General features: G+C 41.4%; 1 protein-coding gene across 2 annotated transcripts in view; it reads right to left on the bottom strand.

The window, feature by feature from the left end:
* LOC138964089 (ankyrin repeat domain-containing protein 26-like) overlaps positions 1 to 23,123 on the bottom strand; it is a 609,546-nt gene that overhangs the window by 33,104 nt on the left and 553,319 nt on the right. Inside the window, exon 49 of one of the 2 annotated variants that reach the window (XM_070335975.1) lies at positions 11,204 to 22,321. The exons of the other annotated variant lie outside the window; for it this stretch is intronic. Within the exon in view, the coding sequence (XP_070192076.1) occupies positions 22,200 to 22,321 (122 nt within the window). The 3' untranslated portion in view covers positions 11,204 to 22,199. Of the gene's footprint in view, positions 1 to 11,203; positions 22,322 to 23,123 lie in introns of those variants that run through there. 2 annotated transcript variants of the gene reach the window in all.

The following is a 23,123-nucleotide window of genomic DNA, read 5'->3' as shown; positions in this document are numbered from 1 at the left end:
ACACAAACAAAGACACACAGACAGACTTCACTATTGTATGTGCAAGTAATTTTGTTAAACCACACGTTACGTTCACTACTGAACGTGTAACCATGTAAAACGTTACTATCTCTTTATATGTGTTTACTTGCATTGTAATCCTGGGGGGGGGGGGGGGGGGGGTATAAATGTATGTAACGCGCAATACATGCCTTTTAACTTACTAGAATTGGAATTGTCATTTAAAGACTAGCATAAGAGTGTGACACGTGGTTCATTCGTTATTACCTTATTACAAAAAGAAAAAGATAACGGCACTGACGCTACCGGAAATAGAATTTATCAGTGAAATTCTACCATCAATTTAGTAATCGATGCGATGTAAAATTATCCTAAAACTGTGGTATGATCACGACATCGTTTAGCATTTAGGATCAAATGGTGCCAATGTGTCCACAATGCACTAATCACAGACAACAGTTATACGCTTTACGTACATGTAACTCTCCAACTGACATTGTCTGCCACTTGAAACAAATGACTTTCGAAGGAAAATTAACTCCTATATATAAATATTATGTATGATTTTTAATAATTACTTGCACTTTTTGAAAATAAAGCTTTTTCTACGATAAGGTGTTTACCCCCTAAATGTATAAGTCATCCGGTAGAAAAACCGGAAGTATCGTGTACTAAGCATATGTATATGTTTAAAAAGTTAATTGTGTTAATGTAGAACATCTTGCCTATGAATATGTTTAGGTTTTGAATACTTTAGGGGAAAAGCATAGCCATTATTCAGTCATCTTTAACTAACACCCCTAATCTCAGGGCCCATTTTGTTAGTGGGGGTAGGGTTTCAATCAGTCAAAAATCACTTTCATTCAATATTGTCTGCCATTTCATATACACGTAATTGCACAATTTCTTGAATTTTAAGATGCTTTAACTGACTTTACCAAGAAAACCTGCACTTTTTGTAGAATTAGTTTTTTGTCCATGATTTATGTTTAAAAATGTCAATTCTTACGACAAAAAATGCTAACAGTTGCCTCACCAGACGACACGTACCTACGACGTGAATCGTGTCTGCCAATTAAAATGCATATATTTTGAAATAAGGGGAATCATAACATATTTCACTGTAAAGTGTCTCACTCTAATATCTTCTGGGTTCATGGTGTATTTGGTTAAGTGAATTGCAGATAAGGTTTTTTGAAAATGACAGCTATACATATATTTTATTAAAACTGAAACTGGTGGAGTGAAAAACAGACCTGTTTTGAAGAAGTGGTACTAAAATCATTTATGGCCTTGAACTTCACAGTTTGCGTGTTATCTTTTAAAGAAAACCCGTTTTCATCACTAACAATGACCTAATTTACACATACATATCGGTCGGTCATAGTCGCGTTTTTTTTAGAGAGGTAGTGTACAAAATGTCGTATTGTACGTTTAAATTACATGTCCATTATTTTAGTCATATATCAATCAATAAGTAAATGCGCATACTTTTATTAAACGTTACTTTCACTTTAAGATCGCTTCTAACATTTAGTATAATTTCTGACAAATGCACGCTATGTAATAAAGTGATAATATTATGGACGCCATGTGGTAAAACCGGAAGTTGAATTATTTTGCGATAGCAAAATCCTTTTACAATGATCACTTTCCTTTTACATTGAGCTGATCTTTAACGTTATGGGTAAAAATCTAACATATTGAACCAAATTATCCTTTTTCAAGCCTGTGAATGTGTAAACTCTTTTTTGCTTCGACCCGGTTTGGTTTTCGGAGTTGATTCAGAATCATCCATTATTTATCTTATATGACTGTTGTTTTCCTCGGTAAATTAACAATTGTTGATGTAAAATAATTCTAGCTGTGAGAATAAACAATTTTCAAGATGTTTTTGATTGCGGTTTCAACCAGGCGTTCAGTTAGCTATACATATCGATTGAGAAAATGGCATTTCCTGTTTTGTCGTCCGCATGTTATACAGATGTTGTTAAAAATAAAACTGTGTATACGAATTAGGCATTTTACTTGCTGTCTGATGGCAACAATCTTTAGCTTTCGTTTAAGGTATAATTTGCTTATATCCGTATACAGTCAAGCGGTACATGACGTTTTTTTGTAACCTACCCCCTGTGTCATGGCTGCATTTTTGCAGAATATGGGTCATGTTACAAAAACGCTTCTCATTCTTAGGTGGTTGGGTTTAGCCATTTGTCGTTTACCGAACTGTGGCTGCAAATAAAACGAACTTTCCAAAAAACATAATATCTAATGTGACCACCAAAAGTAACCCTCCCACTATAGCCAGCCAGGTGACTAATGCTTGTGGTGAAAGCGTGCTAGTGTCTTCTTTAATGCATTACAGTGTCCCATTACTTTCAACTGATTCCGTGGTCGAACGGTTCTCTCGTTCGCCTGATGCGTGATTGAGTCGAGTTCAAATCACCATCTGCCCGTAATTTTTTTTTATTTACTCTTTGGCATTTGTTTATTTTTCTTTATTTTCTTCATGTGCAAAAGAGTACGTTATAATAGCAAAATTGATTTAAAAAATTTTTTTTCAGGCTGGAATGTTTTTTTTTAAAAATCTTTGGTTAACATGATATTAGTTTATTGATAAAGTTTGTTAACTTAAACATGTAAACATTTGATTAAAAAAATTAAATAAATAACCATGAAGAAGGATGCTTCCCGCTTAAAAAAACAAAGGTGAGAGAGAAAAAACCCACCTAAAATGCGGTAGCAGCCACCTGCATGCAACTGAGATTAAACACAAAAAAATAAAAAATAAAAAGGGTCTCCCCGTGTTTTTATTTCATTCAGTTTGTTTGGGTAGTTGTATTGACTTTGAAACTGACACGCTGGCTAAAAAGCTGCAACATTGTGTCCTTCAAAGTCAAACTGTCGTTTAACTACCGCCCAGTATTTATTTTTACTGCCCAGTAATTATTTATTTTTCCCCGGTATTCATGTGTGTCTAGCGGAAGGTCGGCAGCTACCAGTTGGTTATTTTTAGAATTGAAGATTCCCGATGCTTGCTCTTCTCTGCGCACGCGTTACCGGCGTTTTCGCCGGCGTGTCAGTTTCAAAGTCAATGAGCGAGTTTTCGCGAGGAACAGGGTTGAGCTACGGTAGGGTCACTGCGCATGTCTGGTTTTTTTCTTCGCGGAAACGCTGTTGGGTTGTGTCCAGTCGCGTCCCTTGCAACAAGATGGCGACAAGCGCGTTACGGATTTACTGTTGTGGAGAGTTGATGGACGACGATGATGAACAAGCAGTACTGTTTTATTGTTGATGTGAATGTAATGCCAAAACATCGAACTATCGATTCGAACGTCAATGAAGAAGTGAGCGTGAAAATCGAGCGCAAAACAGCCGGGTAAAAGTTCAGGGCGCTAAAGTACATTTGAGCCGAAATCGCACCCAAACTCCTGTTGACCTCATTTCTTCCCAAAATAAACATCACTGCTAAAATAAAATGCATTAAAACCAAGACAGTATCCAACCCAGTATCCTTAATTTTTGAAAGGCTAAGTGATTTACAACAAATGTCTTCTCACAATCCGTAACTTTGTCAAAAAATATTTGCAGAAGTTTCTCACCTCGCCTTGGCAGCCATCTTGGAACTGGAAAGACCCTACGCAGGAAGCAAGGTTGAAAGTTGGTTAACCGGTGACGTCACTCCAGTCGTACCGGACCGAGTTTTTGCGACCTCCGGTTCGACTCGAGTCACCTTAGTTGACGCTAAAACTCGCTCAATAGCAACAACCCAAACAAACTGAATGAAATAAAAACACGGGGAGATTTTTTTTATTTTTTTTTTATAAACCTCAGTTGCATGGAGGTGTACATGGTATAGTACCTAGTAAACGCCCACCCCCCAGTTTCGACCAGTGGACTAGTAGACAAGGAAAATAAATAAAGATTATTCAGTCTGCTGTTATTGTTGTTTTTCAATTGTTTCCTTTCCTTAGACATGCTTCGGGGATTGGACAGAAAAAGGTTTCTGGAGTGGCTAGAGAATCGCAATACATTTTTGACTGGGAGGAAAAAGAAGAAACGAAAGCTTCATCTTTGGTTTAAACATAAGTTTATTTCAACAAATGTTACAATCATGACATGTATACAAAAGACACAGGAAACAGCAACAAGCTAGAAGCTTATAGTGGTGTTCCTGCATGGATATTATAACGTAAGGTGGTAAGCTTAACGGCTGAACAATTTGTCTAAATAAACCAAATTGGAAATCCAAAGCATCATCATTATAATCATCCTCATCTCATTAATCATCCAAAATTATCATAACATAATAAACGTTGCATAATCATTATAAAGAAAGACAGTAGGGATGGGTAGGAGTTGTGCAGAAATTAAAGTTGTTGTCCGGCTTGTGGAGCATTGATACTGGTTTGCCCAAAGCGGCCTGAACGTTCAATGAACGAGTGTACTCTGAAAAAAATGTTCCTGTTCAAATCTAGAGAATACTGTCTGTCTCCATTTAGAAGATGGGGGAGGTGAATACTGTGGTTAGGGAGGGTATGTATGGTTTCTTGACGTGCTTCGCGATAATTTGGACAATCTAATAGGAAGTGTTTTACGGTTTCGGACGGAAATCCGCAGTCACAAGATGCATCTGTAGCAACGTGTCGTCTCACTAGATCGTTATTAAGAGCCTGAGCTTACAGTGAATTGTTTGTGATATGCGATCTCCAGAATACCAATAACACGGCGGACTTAAATCGTTTTTTGACAAAAAGTGCTTGAGGGACTTACTAAGTTTTATGTAGTCTGGTAAAGAATTCCAGAGTTGTGTTGTAGATGGGAGAAATGAGTTTTTGTATAATTCAGTGTTAAACGATGGAACTTTCCTATCTAAAGGTCTGCGCTGGCGATATGGATTATTAGTTGATATTAATGGTGGCAATATCGCAAGTAAGTAGTTTGGTACCTTACGGTGTACAATCTTGTGAAATAATATCAATTTTTGACGTTTACGCCTCTCTTAAAGTGAAATAAAGCCTGACTCGTCGTACAGTTGTTGATGGCTTGTACCGCGGACTGCTCCAACAATGGTCTTCATCTCCAAAGCTTCATCTTTGGCGGGAAGTGATGTCTGAAGAGGTTGATTTTGTGTGTTAGTGTTAGTGTGTGTGTGTGTGTGTGTGTGTGTGTGAGAGAGAGAGAGAGAGAGAGAGAGAGAGAGAGAGAGAGAGAGAGAGAGAGAGAGAGAGAGAGAGAGAGAGAGAGAGAGAGAGAGGGGGGGGAGTTTTGTGCAATAACGCATCCTTTGAACACTTCTATGACAAATGACCAAAATATCGTTTTTCTAGCTAAGGACCCGCTCCTGCCAATGGTATAGTACCTAGTAAACGCCCACCCCCCACTTTTGGGCAAAACTGGTACATAGGGTGGGTGGGCGTATACAAGGTAGTTAACGGTAATATCATGTTAACCATCAATTTAAAAAAAACCTCATTCTCGCCTAAAATTAATTTTTTAAATCAATTTTGATATTACAACGTACTCTTTTGCACACGAAGAAAATAAACAAAAACAAACAAAATTAATGACAAAGAGTAAAACAAAAAAAAAGTAAGGCCTGATGGCGATTCGAACTCGATTCAATCGCGCATCAGGCGAATTCGATAACCGTTCGGCTACGGAATCAGACACCAAAAACTCGCCACTGTAATGCAAGCAAGCTTTCGCAACACGCCGTTATGATCGAGCATCGGTTGAAATCTTTCGCGAGCAGAAGCTCGTATTTGACCGCAATGCATCGGTGCTTAAATGACACCAATGTGTGTCCATGAGGGACATAAATCTACGAACAATATTTGAACAAGATTTATTCGAACTTGACGGTTTTAATGGACAGTGTTGGTGAAGTTACTGACAGGTAGCGACTTTACAGGAGGGGGATGGGTCCTCTAACTTTACAGCTCGGAGACAACCCGGTAAGGACTTACCGGTGTTTCATAAATAACACTTAGCAGTTGGCGGACTTATTGAGTTTTACAGGCCAGTATATGAGTTGCAGCTTTTTCAAGAATAAATCTTGTTCAAATATTGTTTGTAGAGAGGAGCAAGCATGAGGAATCTCCTATTCTATAAATAACCAATTCTGGTAGCTGCCGACCTTCCGCCAGACACACATTAATACCGGGGGAAAATAAATAATTACGGGGCAGTAAAAATAAATACCGGGCGGTAGTTAAACGACAGTTTGACTTTAAAGGACACAATGTTGCAGCTTTTTCAAGAATACGAGCCTACATCCACTGAATCGTTACGACGACGTGGAACTGTACAGAAAATTCCGCTTTCGTCGGCAGGACATTCATGCAATCACGGATGAACTGTAAGAGCAACTGTTTTTATTACTGTATGCGGATGATACTGTGATCTGCTCAGAGTCTGAACAAAACCTGCAAGAATGTTTAAACAAAATGCACGAATACTGTTTAAAATGGCGTCTAAATATTAATGTAAACAAAACGAAAGTTATAGTTTTTTCCAGAGGTAAAATTAGAAAAAACCCATTGTTTACGTATAATGGCAATTTAATCGAAGTAGTGTTTGATGTAATGTACTTGGGCCTTAAGATTAATTATAATAATAAATTTTCAGTCGCACAGAAGAATCTATATGATCGTGCCTCAAGGGCAATGTTTGTTCTTTTGCGTACTTGTAGACAATTGTCACTGCCTGTGGACATACAAGTTGACATGTTCGATAAAATGATTGCTCCAATTTTATTATACGGATGTGAGGTATGGGGTTTTGGTTCCTGTGAACTTGCTACTTTTGCGTTTTTATAAAATTGTTTTCAAACTAAAAAAATCAACTCCAAATGCTATGATATTTGGTGAACTTGGAAGATATCCACTAGATGTTAATATGAAATGTATACTGAACTCCAAAAGAAACGCAAGTTAAGAGTTATTCAAGGTTTTGTTAAAATTCATGCACTAAAGGTGGGTTTCAGGTGAAAATTCTGCACGAGCATGAGTTAGCATAGTCTCCTGCACGTAGCCTGCGAAAATCACGTGTGCAGCGCCCAGATCGAGTGCGCTCTCTGCAGCGTGCTGAAGATTGAGACTGTTTTTTGCTCGCGCAGCCCACACAAAAGCTGCCAGACCTGATTTTTTTTTGTTAACAGTACTCAGCTCACACAAGGAACAAAAACCTGTCTCCGTCCACTGTCTGAAATCAGCCATTTGTACAGTAGAAGCATGCCAAGACTGAGCGCCATTGACCGGGAGAGAGCAATCGGGCGATTGCAAGCTGGAAATCGCCTAACTGCCATTGCAAATGTCATGGGCGTGGCAACCTCGACCATCTGTCGTCTGTGGACCCGATTCCAAGCCAGCGGCAGCACTCGGGATGGCGCTAGAAGCGGACGACCTCGTGTGACTACTGCTCGCCAGGACCGGGTCATCTACCGTCAGCACCTGCGCCAACCGTTCCTCCCGGCTACAGAAACCTCCAGGAACACCGTCAACCGCCTGGTGCGCTCCATGAGAGACAGATGTCAGGCCCTTGTCAACGCCAATGGGGGACACACGCGTTACTGAGCCTGGCGATGAGAACTATCTTTCGGTAACGTTTTTTTGTTAGTGACAATCAAAGAACATTGCCCCAAGATGCTTTGTACCAATTTTCGTGACATTCGTTCGATTATATCTCGTCAAAATGAAATGCCAAAGAATGAGATTAAATTTCTTAATCTTGCGTTTCTTTTGGAGTTCAGTATAGAATGCTTTGCTATTGGTATAAACTGATTAGTCCTATTCATAAAAATAAATTTTCAAGTATTGTGTATTGCTTTACTTATAAATTGTATATCAACAAGATGATTGAATCTATTTATGTTATATTGAAAAAACCTTAAATGAAATTGGTCTCTCTGGCCTTTGGACTTTTCAAGAAAATGTTCAATACTCAAGCGCATGGTTTAAAAGGAAAGTAAAAAGAAGCTTGTATGACCAGTATATCCATAAATGGTTTACAGAAATTGGAAAAAAAAAATGTTTTGGAACTATCGAATGTTTAAAGATATGTTTGCATGTGAAGAATATGTCACACACCTGCCATATCAGCAATGTGTTTCAATGATGAAGTTTAGAACATTAAACAACAATTTGCCTGTACAGAAAGAACGATATCTTAACATCCCGAGGTCAGAAAGAACTTGCATCATTTGTTGTAGTGTGTTGTTGGGTGTTGTTGTGTGTTGTAGTGTGTTCTTGTGCGCTGTGGCATGCTGTAGTGTGTTGCATTGTGATGTTGTGTGTTGTAGTGCGTTGTATTGTGGTGTAGTGTGTTCTAGTGGGTTGTTGGGTGTTGTATTGTGTTTGTAGTGTGTTGTAATGCTTTGTTAGGTGTTGTTGTGTGATGTAGTGGGTTGGTTGTTTTTTTGTAGTGTGTTGTAGATAGTGTGTTTTAGTGTGTTGTAGAGTGCTATAGTGAGTTGTATTGTGTTGTAGTGCATTGTGTTTGGTGGTAGTGTGTTGTACAATGTTGTGTGTTGTAGCGTATTGTACAGTAGTATAGTGTGTTGTACAGTGTTGTAGTGTGTTGTACTGGGTGGCCGAGTGGTAATGCACTTGCTCTCGGAAGCGAGAGGTTGCGAGTTCGACCCTGGGTCAGGGCGTTAGCACTTTTCTCCCCCCTTTCCTAACCTAGGTGGTGGGTTCAAGTGCTAGTATTTCGGATGAGACGAAAAACCGAGGTCCCTTCGTGTACACTACATTGACGATTGACAAAAGGGTCTTTCCTGGCAAAATTGTATAGGCATAGATAAAAATGTCCACCAAAATACCCGTGTGACTTGGAATAATAGGCCGTGAAAAGTAGGATATGCGCCGAAATGGCTGCGATCTGCTGGCCGATGTGAATGCGTGATATATTGTGTAAAAAAAAATTCCATCTCACACGGCATAAATAAATCCCTGCGCCTTGAATATGTGCGCGATATAAATTGCATACAATTTTTTTTTTCAAAATCCCTGAGCTTAGAACTGTACCCACGGAATACGCGCGATATAAGCCTCATATTGATTGATAGTTAGTGTTTTTTAGTGTGTTGTAGTGTACTATAGTGTGATGTAGTGTTTTGAAGTGTGTTCTAGTTAATGTGTTGTAGTGTGTTCTAGTTAGTGTGTTGTATTGTGTTTTAGTGTGCTGTAGTGTGTTGTATTCTGTTGTAATGTGTTGTAGTGTGTTGTAACGCGTTTTTAGGTGTTGTTGTGTGGTGTAGTGGAGTGTAGTGTGTTGTAGTGTTTTTTTGTAGTGCGTTGTATATAGTGTGTTGTAGTGTGTTTGTAGTGTGTTGTAGAGTGCTATAGTGAGTAATATATTGTGTTGTAGTGTGTTGTAGTGTTTGGTTGTAGTGTGTTGAAGTGTGATGTATTTTGTTGCGTGTTGTATTGTGTTGTAGTGTGTTGTACAATGTTGTGTGTTGTAGTGTGTTGTAGAGTAGTGTAGTGTGTTGTCGCATGTTGTACAGTGTTGTAGTGTGTTGTAGTTAGTGTTTTGTAGTGTGTTGTAGTGTGTTGTAGTGTACTATGTGTAGTAGTGTGTTGTAGTGTGTTCTAGTTAGTGTGTTGCAGTGTGTTCTAGTTAGTGTGTTGTAGTGTGTTGTGTTTTGTTGTAGTGTGTTGCAATGTGTTGTAGTGTGCTGTAGTATGTTGTAGCATTTTGTAGTGTGTTGTAGTTAGTGTGTTGTGGTGTGTTGTGTTTTTTAGTGTGTTGTTGGGTACTGTTGTGTTTTGTAGTGTGTTGTAGTATGTTGTAGTGTGTTGCTGGTTGCTGTTGTGCTTTGTAGTGTGTTGAAGTGTGTTGTAGTGTGTTGTTCAGTGAAGTTATGTTTTGTAGTGTGTCGTAGTATGTTGTAGATGCACGTGCTTCAACAGGGTTCTAGCCACGAAATTCGCTCAATAACTTGTCTTTGTAAAACGACACACTGTCAAAACAAGGCAATGAAACAACATGCCCCTACCACGAAAACGGAGCGGCTTGGATAGGGCAAAGGCAATTTGATGGCAACAAGGGGTTCAGAGAGTTGCAGTGGCTCATTTCAACATCATCAGACTGAGGAAATTACTTCAAGCAATTGGAAGAGTGCAGTAACGACAATGTTATGGTTGGCCTACAGTCACCACAACAATGTGGATCGTCTCATCCAAATGAAGGCCATGCAGCAAAGAACAGTTACTGAAGAGGCAGCAGGCACCAACACTGTTGTCAGTACGTGTTCCAAACTGCTTACACGCTTTCAACTTATGTGAAAGACGCCCAGTCCGCAAAACAACACTGACTGCTAACCATCGAACTGCCGACCGTGCCTGGTACACTCAATTTTTGTGATGGTAACGTTCTTGGTTACAGATGGGTCCCACTTCTTCTTGGATCCTGCTGATGGACGCATCCGAGTCTGGAGGTGTTGTAGAGAGCACTTTTCAGATGACGCTGTTCCGGAACGAAATCGTTTGTGATGGTCCAGGGAGAGATCATCTTATGTCGTAGGACATCTCACTACCGATTAGTGGGTTGCGTAAATGGCAATCGCTGCATAGATAGGATTTTGCAATTCTTCGTTGAAAGAAAAATTGCGGTTGTTAATTTGAAATTAGAGGGTTGTCTAGAGTAACAACCTCTAGCATTGTTTTTACTGCCATTTTCTCGCGGACGTTCGAGATACAATGGCCGCCAGATCGGAACGCGAAAACGCTTCGCTTCAGCCACGAAATTCGTCGGATTATGGCCTAAACGATTCCGAAATAAACTAAACCCTGTGAGGGAAGGTGAGAAAACAATTTCCTACGGCATGCATATGTCTGGTTAACCTAAGTCACGCCAAAACGCAAACAAACGCGTTTTTGACACCAAAAATAGCCTGTTGGGGTCCTTTAACTTTTTTTGAAGAGTATATGAATTCTCAATAAAAATTAAACAACCTGCATTTCTATCAAAGATCCTATGCATGGTTTTTTTTTCTGATTTCTTGATTGAATTAAAATGTGGAAACTTGACTTGGCTGTTCGAGTTGATATTCTGTTTGTTTGCTTGATTGCCAAAATGACAAATGTCATTCACACACCTACGCAAAAGCGAACACCTTATAGACATAGACAAAGACAGTGTAACAGATTAAGTGAAAGTATCTATCTTAAAATCATCAACAAAACACATGAGAGGGTGAAAATCCTTTTCTTTATTTCATAAAAGCACATTACATCAATACAATTATGCATACATTTTTTTCAAACGTTATGATGGTATCTATATATTATATTACGGAACCGCTTTTTCACACTGTGGACGTATCTCCGATCAAACCCGGCCGATTTGGGCCCTGTCCGTGGGATGGAGGGGTAACGGATCACGCTGAACACGATGCACTAGGTTAGATTAGCGACCTCGAAAGCGAAATGGCTTTTTCGGGCCTTCCTGCACGACATTTTGTAACGGACGAACCTAGCCGAGCTATCCCATTGGCCGAAAGCGAATGGGGCTCCTCTTCCATTGGCTATCCGGCAGGGGAGGTCACTCTCCTCCCCATGCAGCTGCCACGTTTCTCTCCCCTGCCATTTTGAATTTGCCTTGCCACGCCACGGCTCAGCTGTAGGATTTTCGCTCTTTCAACGCTGCATTCTTTCGTTGTTGTTTACTGGGGCTCTATACACTCGACAGGTAAATCCCATTTATCAGTCTGTAAAACTTTCCTAAAGTGTTCCAAAACCTTGCTGGATTCTGCCACAGGGTTTATACTAGACATGGAGAATGTGCAACATTATTCACCAGCGTTTCTCTCCCCTGCCATTTTGAATTTAGCTTGCCACGCCACGGCTCAACTGTAGAATTTTTGCTCTTTCAACGCTGCATTCTTTCGTTGTTGTTTACTGGCTCTACACTCGACAGGTAAATCCCATTTATCAGTCTGTAAAACTTTCTTAAAGTGTTCCAAAACCTTGCTGGATTCTGCCACAGGGTTTATACTATTGACATGGAGAATTTGCAACATTGTTCCCTGTTCCCCCGGGTGTCTATTACCTGAAAACAGCATACAGAAAATTGTGGTTTTTTCTACTTTTCTAACCCAGGCATAGGCCATACATGAGGGAGGGATCTGAAGGAATCTTGCTGAAATCTATTGCATACCTTTATTGGTTGTGTGTTTGTCTGCGTGTGTGTGTACATTAGTTTATATGCATGGATGCGTGCACTCGATTGTGTGTGTGTGTTTGGACCATGTATATATTTTCTGTTGTCATTTAGTTATAATAATTAATATGCGTTTGAATCATTATATATTTTAGACGTTTTAGATTTCAATTTCGTAAAAAAACCTATGGGGGGGGGGGGGGGGGGTTGAAAAAATCGTGCTTTTTCTACTTCTCTAACCCATGGCATAGGCTATACATGAGGGGGTCTATTACCTGAAAACAGCATCCACACACACACACATTGGACGTACCTTTATTGGGGGTGTGTTTGTCTGTGTGTGTGTGTGTACATGAGTTTATATGCATGGATGCGTGCACTCGATTGTGTGTGTGTGTTTGGACCATGTATATATTTTCTGTTGTCATTTAGTTATAATATGCGTTTGAATCATTATATATTTTAGACGTTTTAGATTTCCATTTCGTATCTTTACGATGGCGTTTACCTTTAATGCTTCCAACTTTCAAAACGCTGCAAGGCTGGGAAGAGATGCAGTGCTCAACAAACTGAAATTTGTTGTTTAATTAAGTTCACACACACTTTTGTCCCCCACACGGTCTACTCCTTGTCGTGGGGTGGGGGCTTGAGTATCTCGATAACCCGGAGAGCTATGCCAGCCGGAGCAAATGTTCCTGGTAGGGCCACCCATGCTGGACAGGTCAAAGGATAGAGGTCAGACTAAGCTAGACCAGCTCCCCCATGAGTTTAAAATGGTTTGCGTAGGGTCAACACCCCTGCCTAGAAAAAGACTACGTTACAGAAGCATCAACGACAAATATCCAAGACACATGCCTGGAGGAGGAAGGGTCTCCATCAAGGAGATCTATGACGTCCAACAGTGAAAGCCGAAAGGAAGCTGCGAGACCGACCCCCCTTCTGACCACCAGGCGAACAACGAGAATAGCCACCTGGAACGTGCAGACCATGTACCAAGCTGGGAAGACACTGCAGGTAGCAAGAGAGATGAAGAAGTACAAGATCCAAGTACTGGGAATAAGCGAAGCAAGGTGGACAACATCTGGAAGGGTGAGACTCTCATCAGGAGAAGAAGTTTTGTATTCGGGACACCAAGAAGAAGGAGCCCCACACACGTTAGGCGTAGCGCTGATGCTGGCGCCGGAGGCACAGAGAGCACTCATCGGCTATGAAGCTATCAGCCCCCGCATCATCACAGCAAAGTTTGCCACCAAGAAGAAGAACATCAACCTGAACATCATCCAGTGCTATGCCCCAACAAACGATGAGCCAGACGTGGAAAAGAAGGACAACTACTACCGGAAGTTACAAGCAGTCCTGGACGGGATAAAGGACAGAGATATAACGCTGGTGATGGGAGATTTCAATGCCAAAGTTGGAGGGGACAACGCAGGATACGAGGACATCATGGGGAAGCATGGACTGGGACAGATGAACGACAACGGAGAACGTTTTGCAGAGATGTGTGCCTTGAACCAACTGGTGATAGGAGGAAGCGTCTTCCCCCACAAGCGAATACACAAGGCCACCTGGATTTCACCTGACCACGTCACAGAGAACCAGATTGACCACATCTGCATCAACAAAAAGTTCAGACGATCCTGGATGGATGTACGGGTGATGAGGGGAGCAGATGTGTACACAGACCACCAGCTAGTTACCACAACAGTCAGACTGCGATTAAAGAAACACCACAGCTCAAACAACGCTAGGGTTAAGTTCAACGTGGGAATGCTAAGAGATGAAGAAGTACGCACAAGATTCCAGATAAGCCTCACCAACAGATTCCAGCCACTTCAAGGGATGATCGAAGAAGATGAGGCAGACATAAAGAGCCAGTGGGAACACTACAGCAAGATGTGGAAGGATACCTGCGAGGAAGTGGTGGGCAAGAAAAAATCGCAGCACAAGGAATGGATTTCTGCAGACACCATTCAGAAAATTGAAGATAGGAAGAAGAAGAAGAAAGCGAGGAACGAGAGCAGAACGAGAGCAGGCAAAGCAAAGGCACAGAAAGAGTACACAGCGGCGGAGAAAGAAGTAAAGAAAGGAATAAAGAAGGACAAGAAAGACTACATAGACAACCTGGCGAAGGAGGCAGAAGAAGCTGCAGGACAGGGAAATCTGAAAGATCTCTACATGACAACCAAGAAGTTAGCAGGAAAATTTCAGCAGACCGACAAACCAGTGAGGGACAAGAATGGGGATCCAATAACAACGACAGACGATCAGATGAAGCGATGGGCGGAACACTTCAAGGAGCTATTGAACAGACCCACCCCTGCAGCACCACCGGACATCAGACCAGCAGAGACAGAACTGCCCATCAACACAGACAAGCCCACAAAGGAGGAAATCAAGAAAGCCATAATGTCACTAAAAAATGGAAAAGCGGCGGGGCCAGATGAGATACCGGCAGAAGCCATCAAAGCAGACATGGAGACATCTATTAGTTTGTTCCACAGTCTGTTTGGCAAGATTTGGGAGGAGGAAGAGGTGCCACCTCAATGGAGAGAAGGCATCATCATCAAGATTCCAAAGAAAGGGGATCTTCGAGACTGTGGAAACTACCGAGGGATCATGCTGCTGTCCGTGCCAGGGAAGGTTTTCAACCGAATCCTTTTGGATAGAATGAAGGAGGCAGTTGACACCAAGCTCAGGGATGAACAGGCGGGTTTCAGGAAGAACAGATCCTGTCCTGACCAGATTGCCAGTTTACGCATCATAGTGGAGCAGTCGCTGGAGTGGAAGTCTCCTCTATACATCAACTTCATTGATTATGAGAAAGCCTTCGACAGCGTGGACAGAGAGTCACTGTGGAAACTCATGCGGCACTACGGCATTCCAGAGAAATTCATCTCCCTCATCCGGGGCACCTACCAGGATATGAAGTGTAGAGTCGCACATGCTGGCCAGCTATCCGACAGTTTTGAGGTGAAAACGGGGGTACGACAAGGATGTATACTGTCACCATTCCTATTTCTTCTGGCTATCGACTGGATCATGAAGACCACAACAGCAGGCAGGAGAAATGGGATACAATGGACACTCTTCGATCAACTGGAAGACCTCGACTTTGCGGATGATCTTTCCCTCCTTTCCCACAACCATGCCCAAATGCAAGACAAGACTACTCACCTGGAGACAATATCAGCCGGTGTAGGACTCAAGATCAACAAGAGGAAAACCGAATTGATTAAGACCAACACCACAGCCGACAATCCGGTGATGATCAATGGGGAGCCCATCAAGGAAGTGGAGTCCTTTGTTTATCTGGGGAGCATCATTGACGGACAAGGAGGCTCGGACAGGGACGTCAAAGCAAGGATTGGGAAAGCACGGGGAGCCTTTGTCATGCTAAAGAAGATCTGGAGTTCCAAGGAGATTAGCCAAAGGACGAAGCTTCGGATCTTCAATTCAAACGTCAAGTCTGTTCTTCTCTATGGGTGTGAGACATGGAGGACAACAGAGACCATGCTGGGAAAGATCCAAATCTTTGTCAACACCTGCTTGAGGCGCATCCTAAACATCAGATGGACGGACAGAATCCGAAATGAAGACCTTTGGCAGAGAGCTGACCAGAAACCAGCGGCGCAGCAAATTCTCTGGAGGAAATGGGGCTGGATAGGGCACACCCTGAGAAAGCCAGCATCCAGTATCACGAGGCAAGCCCTGAAGTGGAATCCACAAGGGAAAAGGAAGAGAGGCCGGCCGCGCAACAGCTGGAGACGAGACACTGAAGCAGAGATCAACAGGCAGGGGAAGACCTGGAGCCAGATCGAAAGGGCAGCCCAGGACCGTGTCGGATGGAGAATTGTCGTCGATGGCCTATGCTCCCCCGGGGGTTCATAATGGCCTAAGTAAGTAAGTACACACTTTTGTCTTGGAACATCGTTTGCATGTACAGCATTTGTTGTTGTTGTTGTAGGTGACAACAACCAGATCACTGGAAGACAGACAGGGAGAAAGAGAGATATTTAGAGTTTGTCCTCTGGATATCTGGATACAACTGGCTCTACACTCGACAGGTAAATCCCATTTATCAGTCTGTAAAACTTTCTTAAAGTGTTCCAAAACCTTGCTGGATTCTGCCACAGGGTTTATACTATAGAGAATTTACAACATTATTCCACCATTCACAACGTTTCTCTCCCCCGCCATTTTGATTTTGCCTTGCCACGCCACGGCTCAACTGCAGGATTTTTGCACTTTCAACGCTGCATTCTTTCGTTGTTTTTCTTTTCTAATTTTCTAACCCTGGCATAGGCCATACATGAGGGGGGGGGGGGGGAGGATTTCAAGGAATCTTGCTGAAATCTATTGCATGTGTCTCAATTCTTTGGGGGGGGGGGGGGGGGGTCTATTACCTGAAAACAGCATACTTTTCTAACCCAGGCATAGGCCATACATGAGGGAGGGATTTGAAGGAATCTTGCTGAAATCTATTGCATACCTTTATTGGTTTTCTACTTCTCTAACCCATGGCATAGGCCATACTTGAGGGGGGGGGGGGGGTCTATTACCTGAAAACAGCATACACACACGCGCCATTGGACGTACTTTTATTGTGTGTGTGTACATGAGTGTATATGCATTGATGCGTGCACTCAGTTGTGTGTGTGTGTGTTCGAACCATGTATATATTTTCTGTTGTCATTTACTTATGTTATAATATGCGTTTGAAGCATTATATATTTTAGACGTTTTACTTTTAGTTTTAGTTCGTATCTTTAGGATGGCTTTTACCTTTATTGCTTCCAACTTTCAAAACGCTGCAAGGCTGGGAAGAGATGCGCACTTTCATCGCTGTGTGTGTGATCATTGGGGGGGGGGGGGGGTATTTTTACACCAATGAGCAAACGTACAAAGAGAAAATTTTGTTATGTAGACGTAATCATGCAAACGTCATTCCTGCCAAAACAATTCATTTTTCAGTGTTGCATACTCCTGTGTACAAGCTATAATTTTTATTTTTTTTCATTTTCTTCAGATATGGTGTCCCAATGACCAATTGACTCACTGCGACCTCACTTCAATCTTGCAGCAAGTGCAAGCGCTGAATGCAACCTCTGCAAGAGAGCTCGCATTTGTGCAGGTGACCCTCCAAGACGGTGACCACAACTTGGCCTGTGAAGCAGTACCCCGACTTCGACAAAAACAAAAGCAATCTTTCCAGACCATCATCAACCAATTGTCAGATGCAAAAAAGAAAGCGAGCAAAGACTTCACACAACTAACCAATCTTAGGCGTGAAAATCAACGCCTCCAGTCGGCCACCTCCCATCTTCATCCGCACTACATTCATCTACACCCACCGCTGCAGCAAACGACCCTGCAGCAATGGCCACCTCATCTTCATTTGCACTACGTTCATCTACACCCACCGCTGCACCAAACAACCCTGCAGCAACAAGCACTCCTACAAACACATCAAACCACCTCGACAACGTCGACGACCTGACGCTCAGTCAAATCATGGATGACGACATGATTGACGCAACCCAAAATTCAACACAATCCACAGACATGTTTGATGCAACACAAAACGCAACCCAATCCACTTCAGATGACACAGTCACATCGGAAGAAGCTCTCCAAGCATTGTCTCAGGAATAAACATTCACATTCAACCCGTTTTTTTGTGAGTCAGTAGTTGCGGGTAAAATCTGATCCCTGTTTTCAATTTTGAGGAATCATTTAGTCACGAGACAAAGAACATCAACAAAGACCATGTGGGCAATCATGTACATTTTTGCGGGGGTGTAACCGGCGAGATCGACTTTATAAGAGTAGGAATCACATCATCTTAAACTCTACACATGGCGGCAACACGTGTGGCACACAGCATGACAAACACAAAAGAGCCCCTGCAATGAATACTCCATGCTTAGTCCTATTTATCAGTTTTGGCAGCGCTGATTTGGCAAATGAAATGTTTTAATTATATTGTGCTGGCTTGCAGCACAAGAGAAATATTAAACAAAAGCAAATTTATTTCTTCAGGCCTAACCACCATAATGCCGAAGCGACGACGAACAATAATTAATACCAGGAAAAATGCTACGTCAGAAAGAAAGAAATAATCAAATAAATAAACATCGTCGAGCTGAGAACAACACACAAAATGTCCCTTCACCCTTTCCCACACCTGCCAGCTGCATATCGACACCTCCCCAGCTCCAACCGCAAACCCGAATGGACAGTCAAAATGTCGATAGGTTCACTGGCATCATCAGAAATGCAGCAGCCGGCATTCAACAAATGCGACACACCGTAGCCGGCAACATGCCCCATTCGCCCTTCCCCACACTTGCCAGCAGCATATCGACACCTCCCCAGCTGTAACCACAAACCCGAATGGACAGTCAAAATGCCAATAGGTTCACTGGCATCATCAGAAATTATCAGGATGCCATGGCGATAGTTTCAAAATACGGCAAGCCTGATCTCTTCTTGACGTACACCTGCAATCCTCGCTGCAAAGACATTTGTGACGCCCTTCTACCTGGACAGCAAGCGCACGATCATCCTGATATTGTTGCAAGAGTATTCAAGCAACATCTAGCGGAGCTCATCAGTGACATAACCAAAAGACATGTGCTTGGAAAACCAGTGGCATACGTCTATGTCATCGAATTCCAGAAACGTGGACTCCCACATTGCCATTTGCTGATAATACTGGATGAAAACAGCAAGTTGAAGGTTGCAGCTGACATTGACACGCTCATATCTGCAGAAATTCCAGATCCCCATGAAGACCCAGTCTTATTTGAAATTGTCAAATCCACAATGATTCATGGACCATGTGGAGCACTCGACCCAAAGTCGCCATGCATGGTGGATGGCAACGGTGCTCAAAGGACTATCCAAAACAATTAAGAAATGAAACTGCACTTGCTATAGATGGCTACCCTCACTACCGCAGAAGCGACAATGGACGAACAATTGTCAAAGGCCGAAATGAAGTTGACAACAGATGTGTTGTTCCTTACAACCCATACCTGACAAAGAAGTACAATGCCCATATCAACCTCGAAGCCTGTACAACGGTCAAAAGTGTCAAATACCTCTTCAAATATGTCTATAAAGGCCACTTTTTGCAAGTAAGGGTGTACTGATGTGCACCAATAATAGTGTTCTTCATTGCGATCATTAATGCTGTCTTTTTCTCTCGCTCCCAATTGCATGCATGACGATGTGCACAGAGTTCATTAATTTGCACATTTAGCGTTGTGTGTGTGTGTGTTTTTTATGTGTGTTTTTTTTTCTCTAAACATATGCATGGTGATCTGTAAACATTTTGTTCTCTGTGCACAATGCATGTGTAAACATTTTGTTGTTCGCAGAACCAATTTCACATTTTAACATTTTATTTTTCACATTTATGTGGCAGAATCCAGCAAGGTTTTGGAACACTTTAAGAAAGTTTTACAGACTGATAAATGGGATTTCTTCTCCTTCTTCTGCGTTCGTGGGCTGAAACTCCCATGTACACTCGTGTTTTTTGCATGAGTGGAATTTTACGTGTATGACCGTTTTTTACCCCGCCATTTAGGCAGCCATACGCCGTTTTCGGAGGAAAAATGGGATTTACCTGTCGAGTGTAGAGCCAGTAAAACAACAACGAAAGAATGCAGCGTTGAAAGAGCGAAAATCCTACAGTTGAGCCGTGGTGAGGCAAGGCAAATTCAAAATGGCAGGGGAGAGAAACGTGGTGAATAATGTTGCAAATTCTCCATCTCTATAGTGTAAACACTGTGGCAGAATCCAGCAAGGTTTTGGAACACTTTAAGAAAGGTTTACAGACTGATAATGGGATTTACCTGTCGAGTGTAGAGCCAGTAAACAACAACGAAAGAATGCAGCGTTGAAAGAGCGAAAATCCTTCAGTTGAGCGGTGGCGTGGCAAGGCAAATTTAAAATGGCAGGGGACTAGTATTGGTGTTATATATTTTTTTTACACATTTTAACTAGCATTCATCATCTTGGTTGAATATTTACCACTGGGTTACTTTTTCATTCCTATTTGCTGATGTGTAAAACTTTTTTTGTACTGTGCTCACTATTTGCTCATTTAATGCTGTGCTTATGTCTTTGTTTCACTCCCATGTGTCATATTTTCTGAGATTTCGGTCAATGTAGCCACTTTTTTGTTTTGCCGCATTTAGCCTTTCCTTCGTAACTGTCCCACTTCACCAAGCTGTAGATTCTTGCATTACTAATGGCGAGCAGCTACGTAAGATAACAAAGAAAGAAAGTGTATTCAAGCGCCGAGCCCGATAAAAAGAAAATATGGCTACATTGACTGAAATCTCAGAAAGCGTCACATGTTTGCTGCTGTGTAAATGTTTTGTGTGGACAGTTCATTGCACATTTAACACTGCTTTTCTTAGGTATGATGTTTTATCATATTTTGTTGTTCTGTGTATGCGAGCACTTAACACTTTTTGGGGGTAACTTTTTCGCAATTACTTCTAAATGTAATATGTTACTGTTGTCACTGCACAAGTCATCGCCAATCCACCACTGTGCCCTTTTTTTCTCTCCCAATAAATTTATGGAATTTTGTTCTGTACGCGCATGCCATCGCACATTTAACACGTTTTTGTTGTTGCTTATTCACAATTAACTCTGTAATTTATGAAGAAAAGAAAATCCCGTGGTATCACTAGTCTGTATAATTAGTGGTGAATATGAATAGAACATGTGTAAAACACAACACATAATTATGCTCACATAGCAAAACTTATGAACATGTTTTTGGGGCCTATATATTCCACTCCTTGAAATCTGAAGGATCATTTCGATCACTTCGTGAACAAAATACTGCACCCCTTTCTGTCTCAGCTAAACAATTAACACGTTTATTCTGAATGGACTCTGCATGACTGGCCTACGCATAACATCAAAAGCGCATAACATCAAAAGCGGATGTGATCCAGACTAGACAGCACCTTAATCGAAATTTGATGTATTCAAATTGCGCCTTTGTAGGCTGTTAAATGACTGTGCAGAATACTTGCAACACTTGAACTTTAAGCAAGTGTTCACTTCAATTGCCTGTGTTTGTTTGTTTTTTAAATTTTTTTATTCTCCATCGCAGTTGCCATGGCGGAACGCGCAAAGCGCTTTCTCTCCAGAGAAAGTTCGAAATTATCGATGCTGTTAAAAGCCAACCAGCAAAGAAAAAGGGAACCATTGCCAAGGATTTTCATATTAACCTAACCACTATCACTATCAGCAATCTTTTGAGATACAAAGAAAAGTATACAGCCGTTCCACAGTGGCGCACTGTCAACACCTGTCATAGAAAATTCGACAGGCAAGCAGTACATGAAGAGATGGTTTGCTTATTGTTTTTGTTTTAGTTTGTTCGTTCGTTCTTTTGTTTATCATTTATCAGAATTTTGTTTTGAATGTAAGGTTGTAAGAAAAGGCTTTGACATCGATCCTTGTGAATCTCTCTCTCTCTCTCTCTCTCTCTCTCTCTAACACATGAAAATACACATATTTATTCGCACGCACATACTAAACCCAACGACATGAAATTACAAACATTCATAGTTATATAAAGCAATGTTTTTTTCCAAATATATGATTAAAACAAAATCCTCGGATAAGAGAAAGAAATAGCCTAAATATTTCTTATATCCGGAGACTCCGCATAAAAACAAACTTTGATATATAAGAAAGCAAAAAAAAAATCCTTCACATTGGATGGGGTTCAACCAAGCGAGTGTGTGAAGTTTCAAGGTTCTAGCTAAAACAATTACCTCCAAAGAAACTCATCATTACGTTTTTATTCCTAAATGAACAGCTGGACTGTGAGCCATTTAGATGAACACTGCTGACTCATGACTCAATGATTATCACTCTGGTGATCGAGTTGTAAAAGAAACGGGAAGGTAGTGTTGCAGGTGAAGAAAGTCCATTTGCCTACTGAGGGCTATGCATGCATTTCCCCCCATGCAGTGAAGTCACTTCAAGGACAATTACGGCACACAATACTTTCTCTTGAGGACATCAATGTAGTCTTTGTTTGATCTGGCTAAGGAATGATTGAGTAGACTGTCTTCCGTTTCCCGTATCACTGGTACAATATTGCTGTGGGGGGCTGAAAACAAACAAACACACACACACACATTGCAGATGTAAGTCAAATTATATTGGTATTTATGTGACAGCATACAAAAAAAGTGGGTATATTGGAATTGCAAGAGGAGCGAATGCTCATACAAATCATCTTTGTCATACTCATAGTACTTTAAATCAAAACCAAATTATCTCCATAAACGTTCAAGAAAAATGACAACTTCCTTCTGATTAACAAAAACTTGATCCCATTCTAACCCTGAACTTTGTTAACTTTCAAAAATATAGCATCAAAAAGAAAGACTCTTTTGACCCCACTTGTAATTTGTCAAGATCCAACCAAAGCAAATGCTTACACGACTCGTCTTTTATAGTGAACCCCCCTTTTAAGACCCCCCCCAACCTCTCCCCCAAAAGAAGACGTACTCCCTCCCTTTTAAGATCCCCACCCGACAGAAGAGTCCTTCCTCTCTATACTATTCCAGCTTCATAAAATAATGTTCAAGAGAACATTCACGCGGTGACGCCCGACTTATTGACACAAAAGTGATCCTCAATCCATTCAGTTATCGAACCCTGAGAATATCCCACATAATTTGACTCATACAAACTTGCAGCACCACCCCTTCCCACCACCATCACTCAGCCTCATACTCAACACCCTTCAAATTTTTAGAAAAAAAGATTTTTTTACAAGAACCATAAGTTTCTTGACCAAATTAATTTTTGGCTGGCCAGAGACTGGCATAACCTCATTTCTGACACTATGACATATTGTAATTCAATCAAGTTGGCGTTTTAATGAAACAGATCCTTTGATTGGT

This window comes from Littorina saxatilis, linkage group LG4, assembly GCF_037325665.1.
Source record: "Littorina saxatilis isolate snail1 linkage group LG4, US_GU_Lsax_2.0, whole genome shotgun sequence".
NCBI classification, from domain to species: domain Eukaryota; kingdom Metazoa; phylum Mollusca; class Gastropoda; order Littorinimorpha; family Littorinidae; genus Littorina; species Littorina saxatilis.
This window is presented reverse-complemented; position numbering and strand designations above follow the sequence as displayed.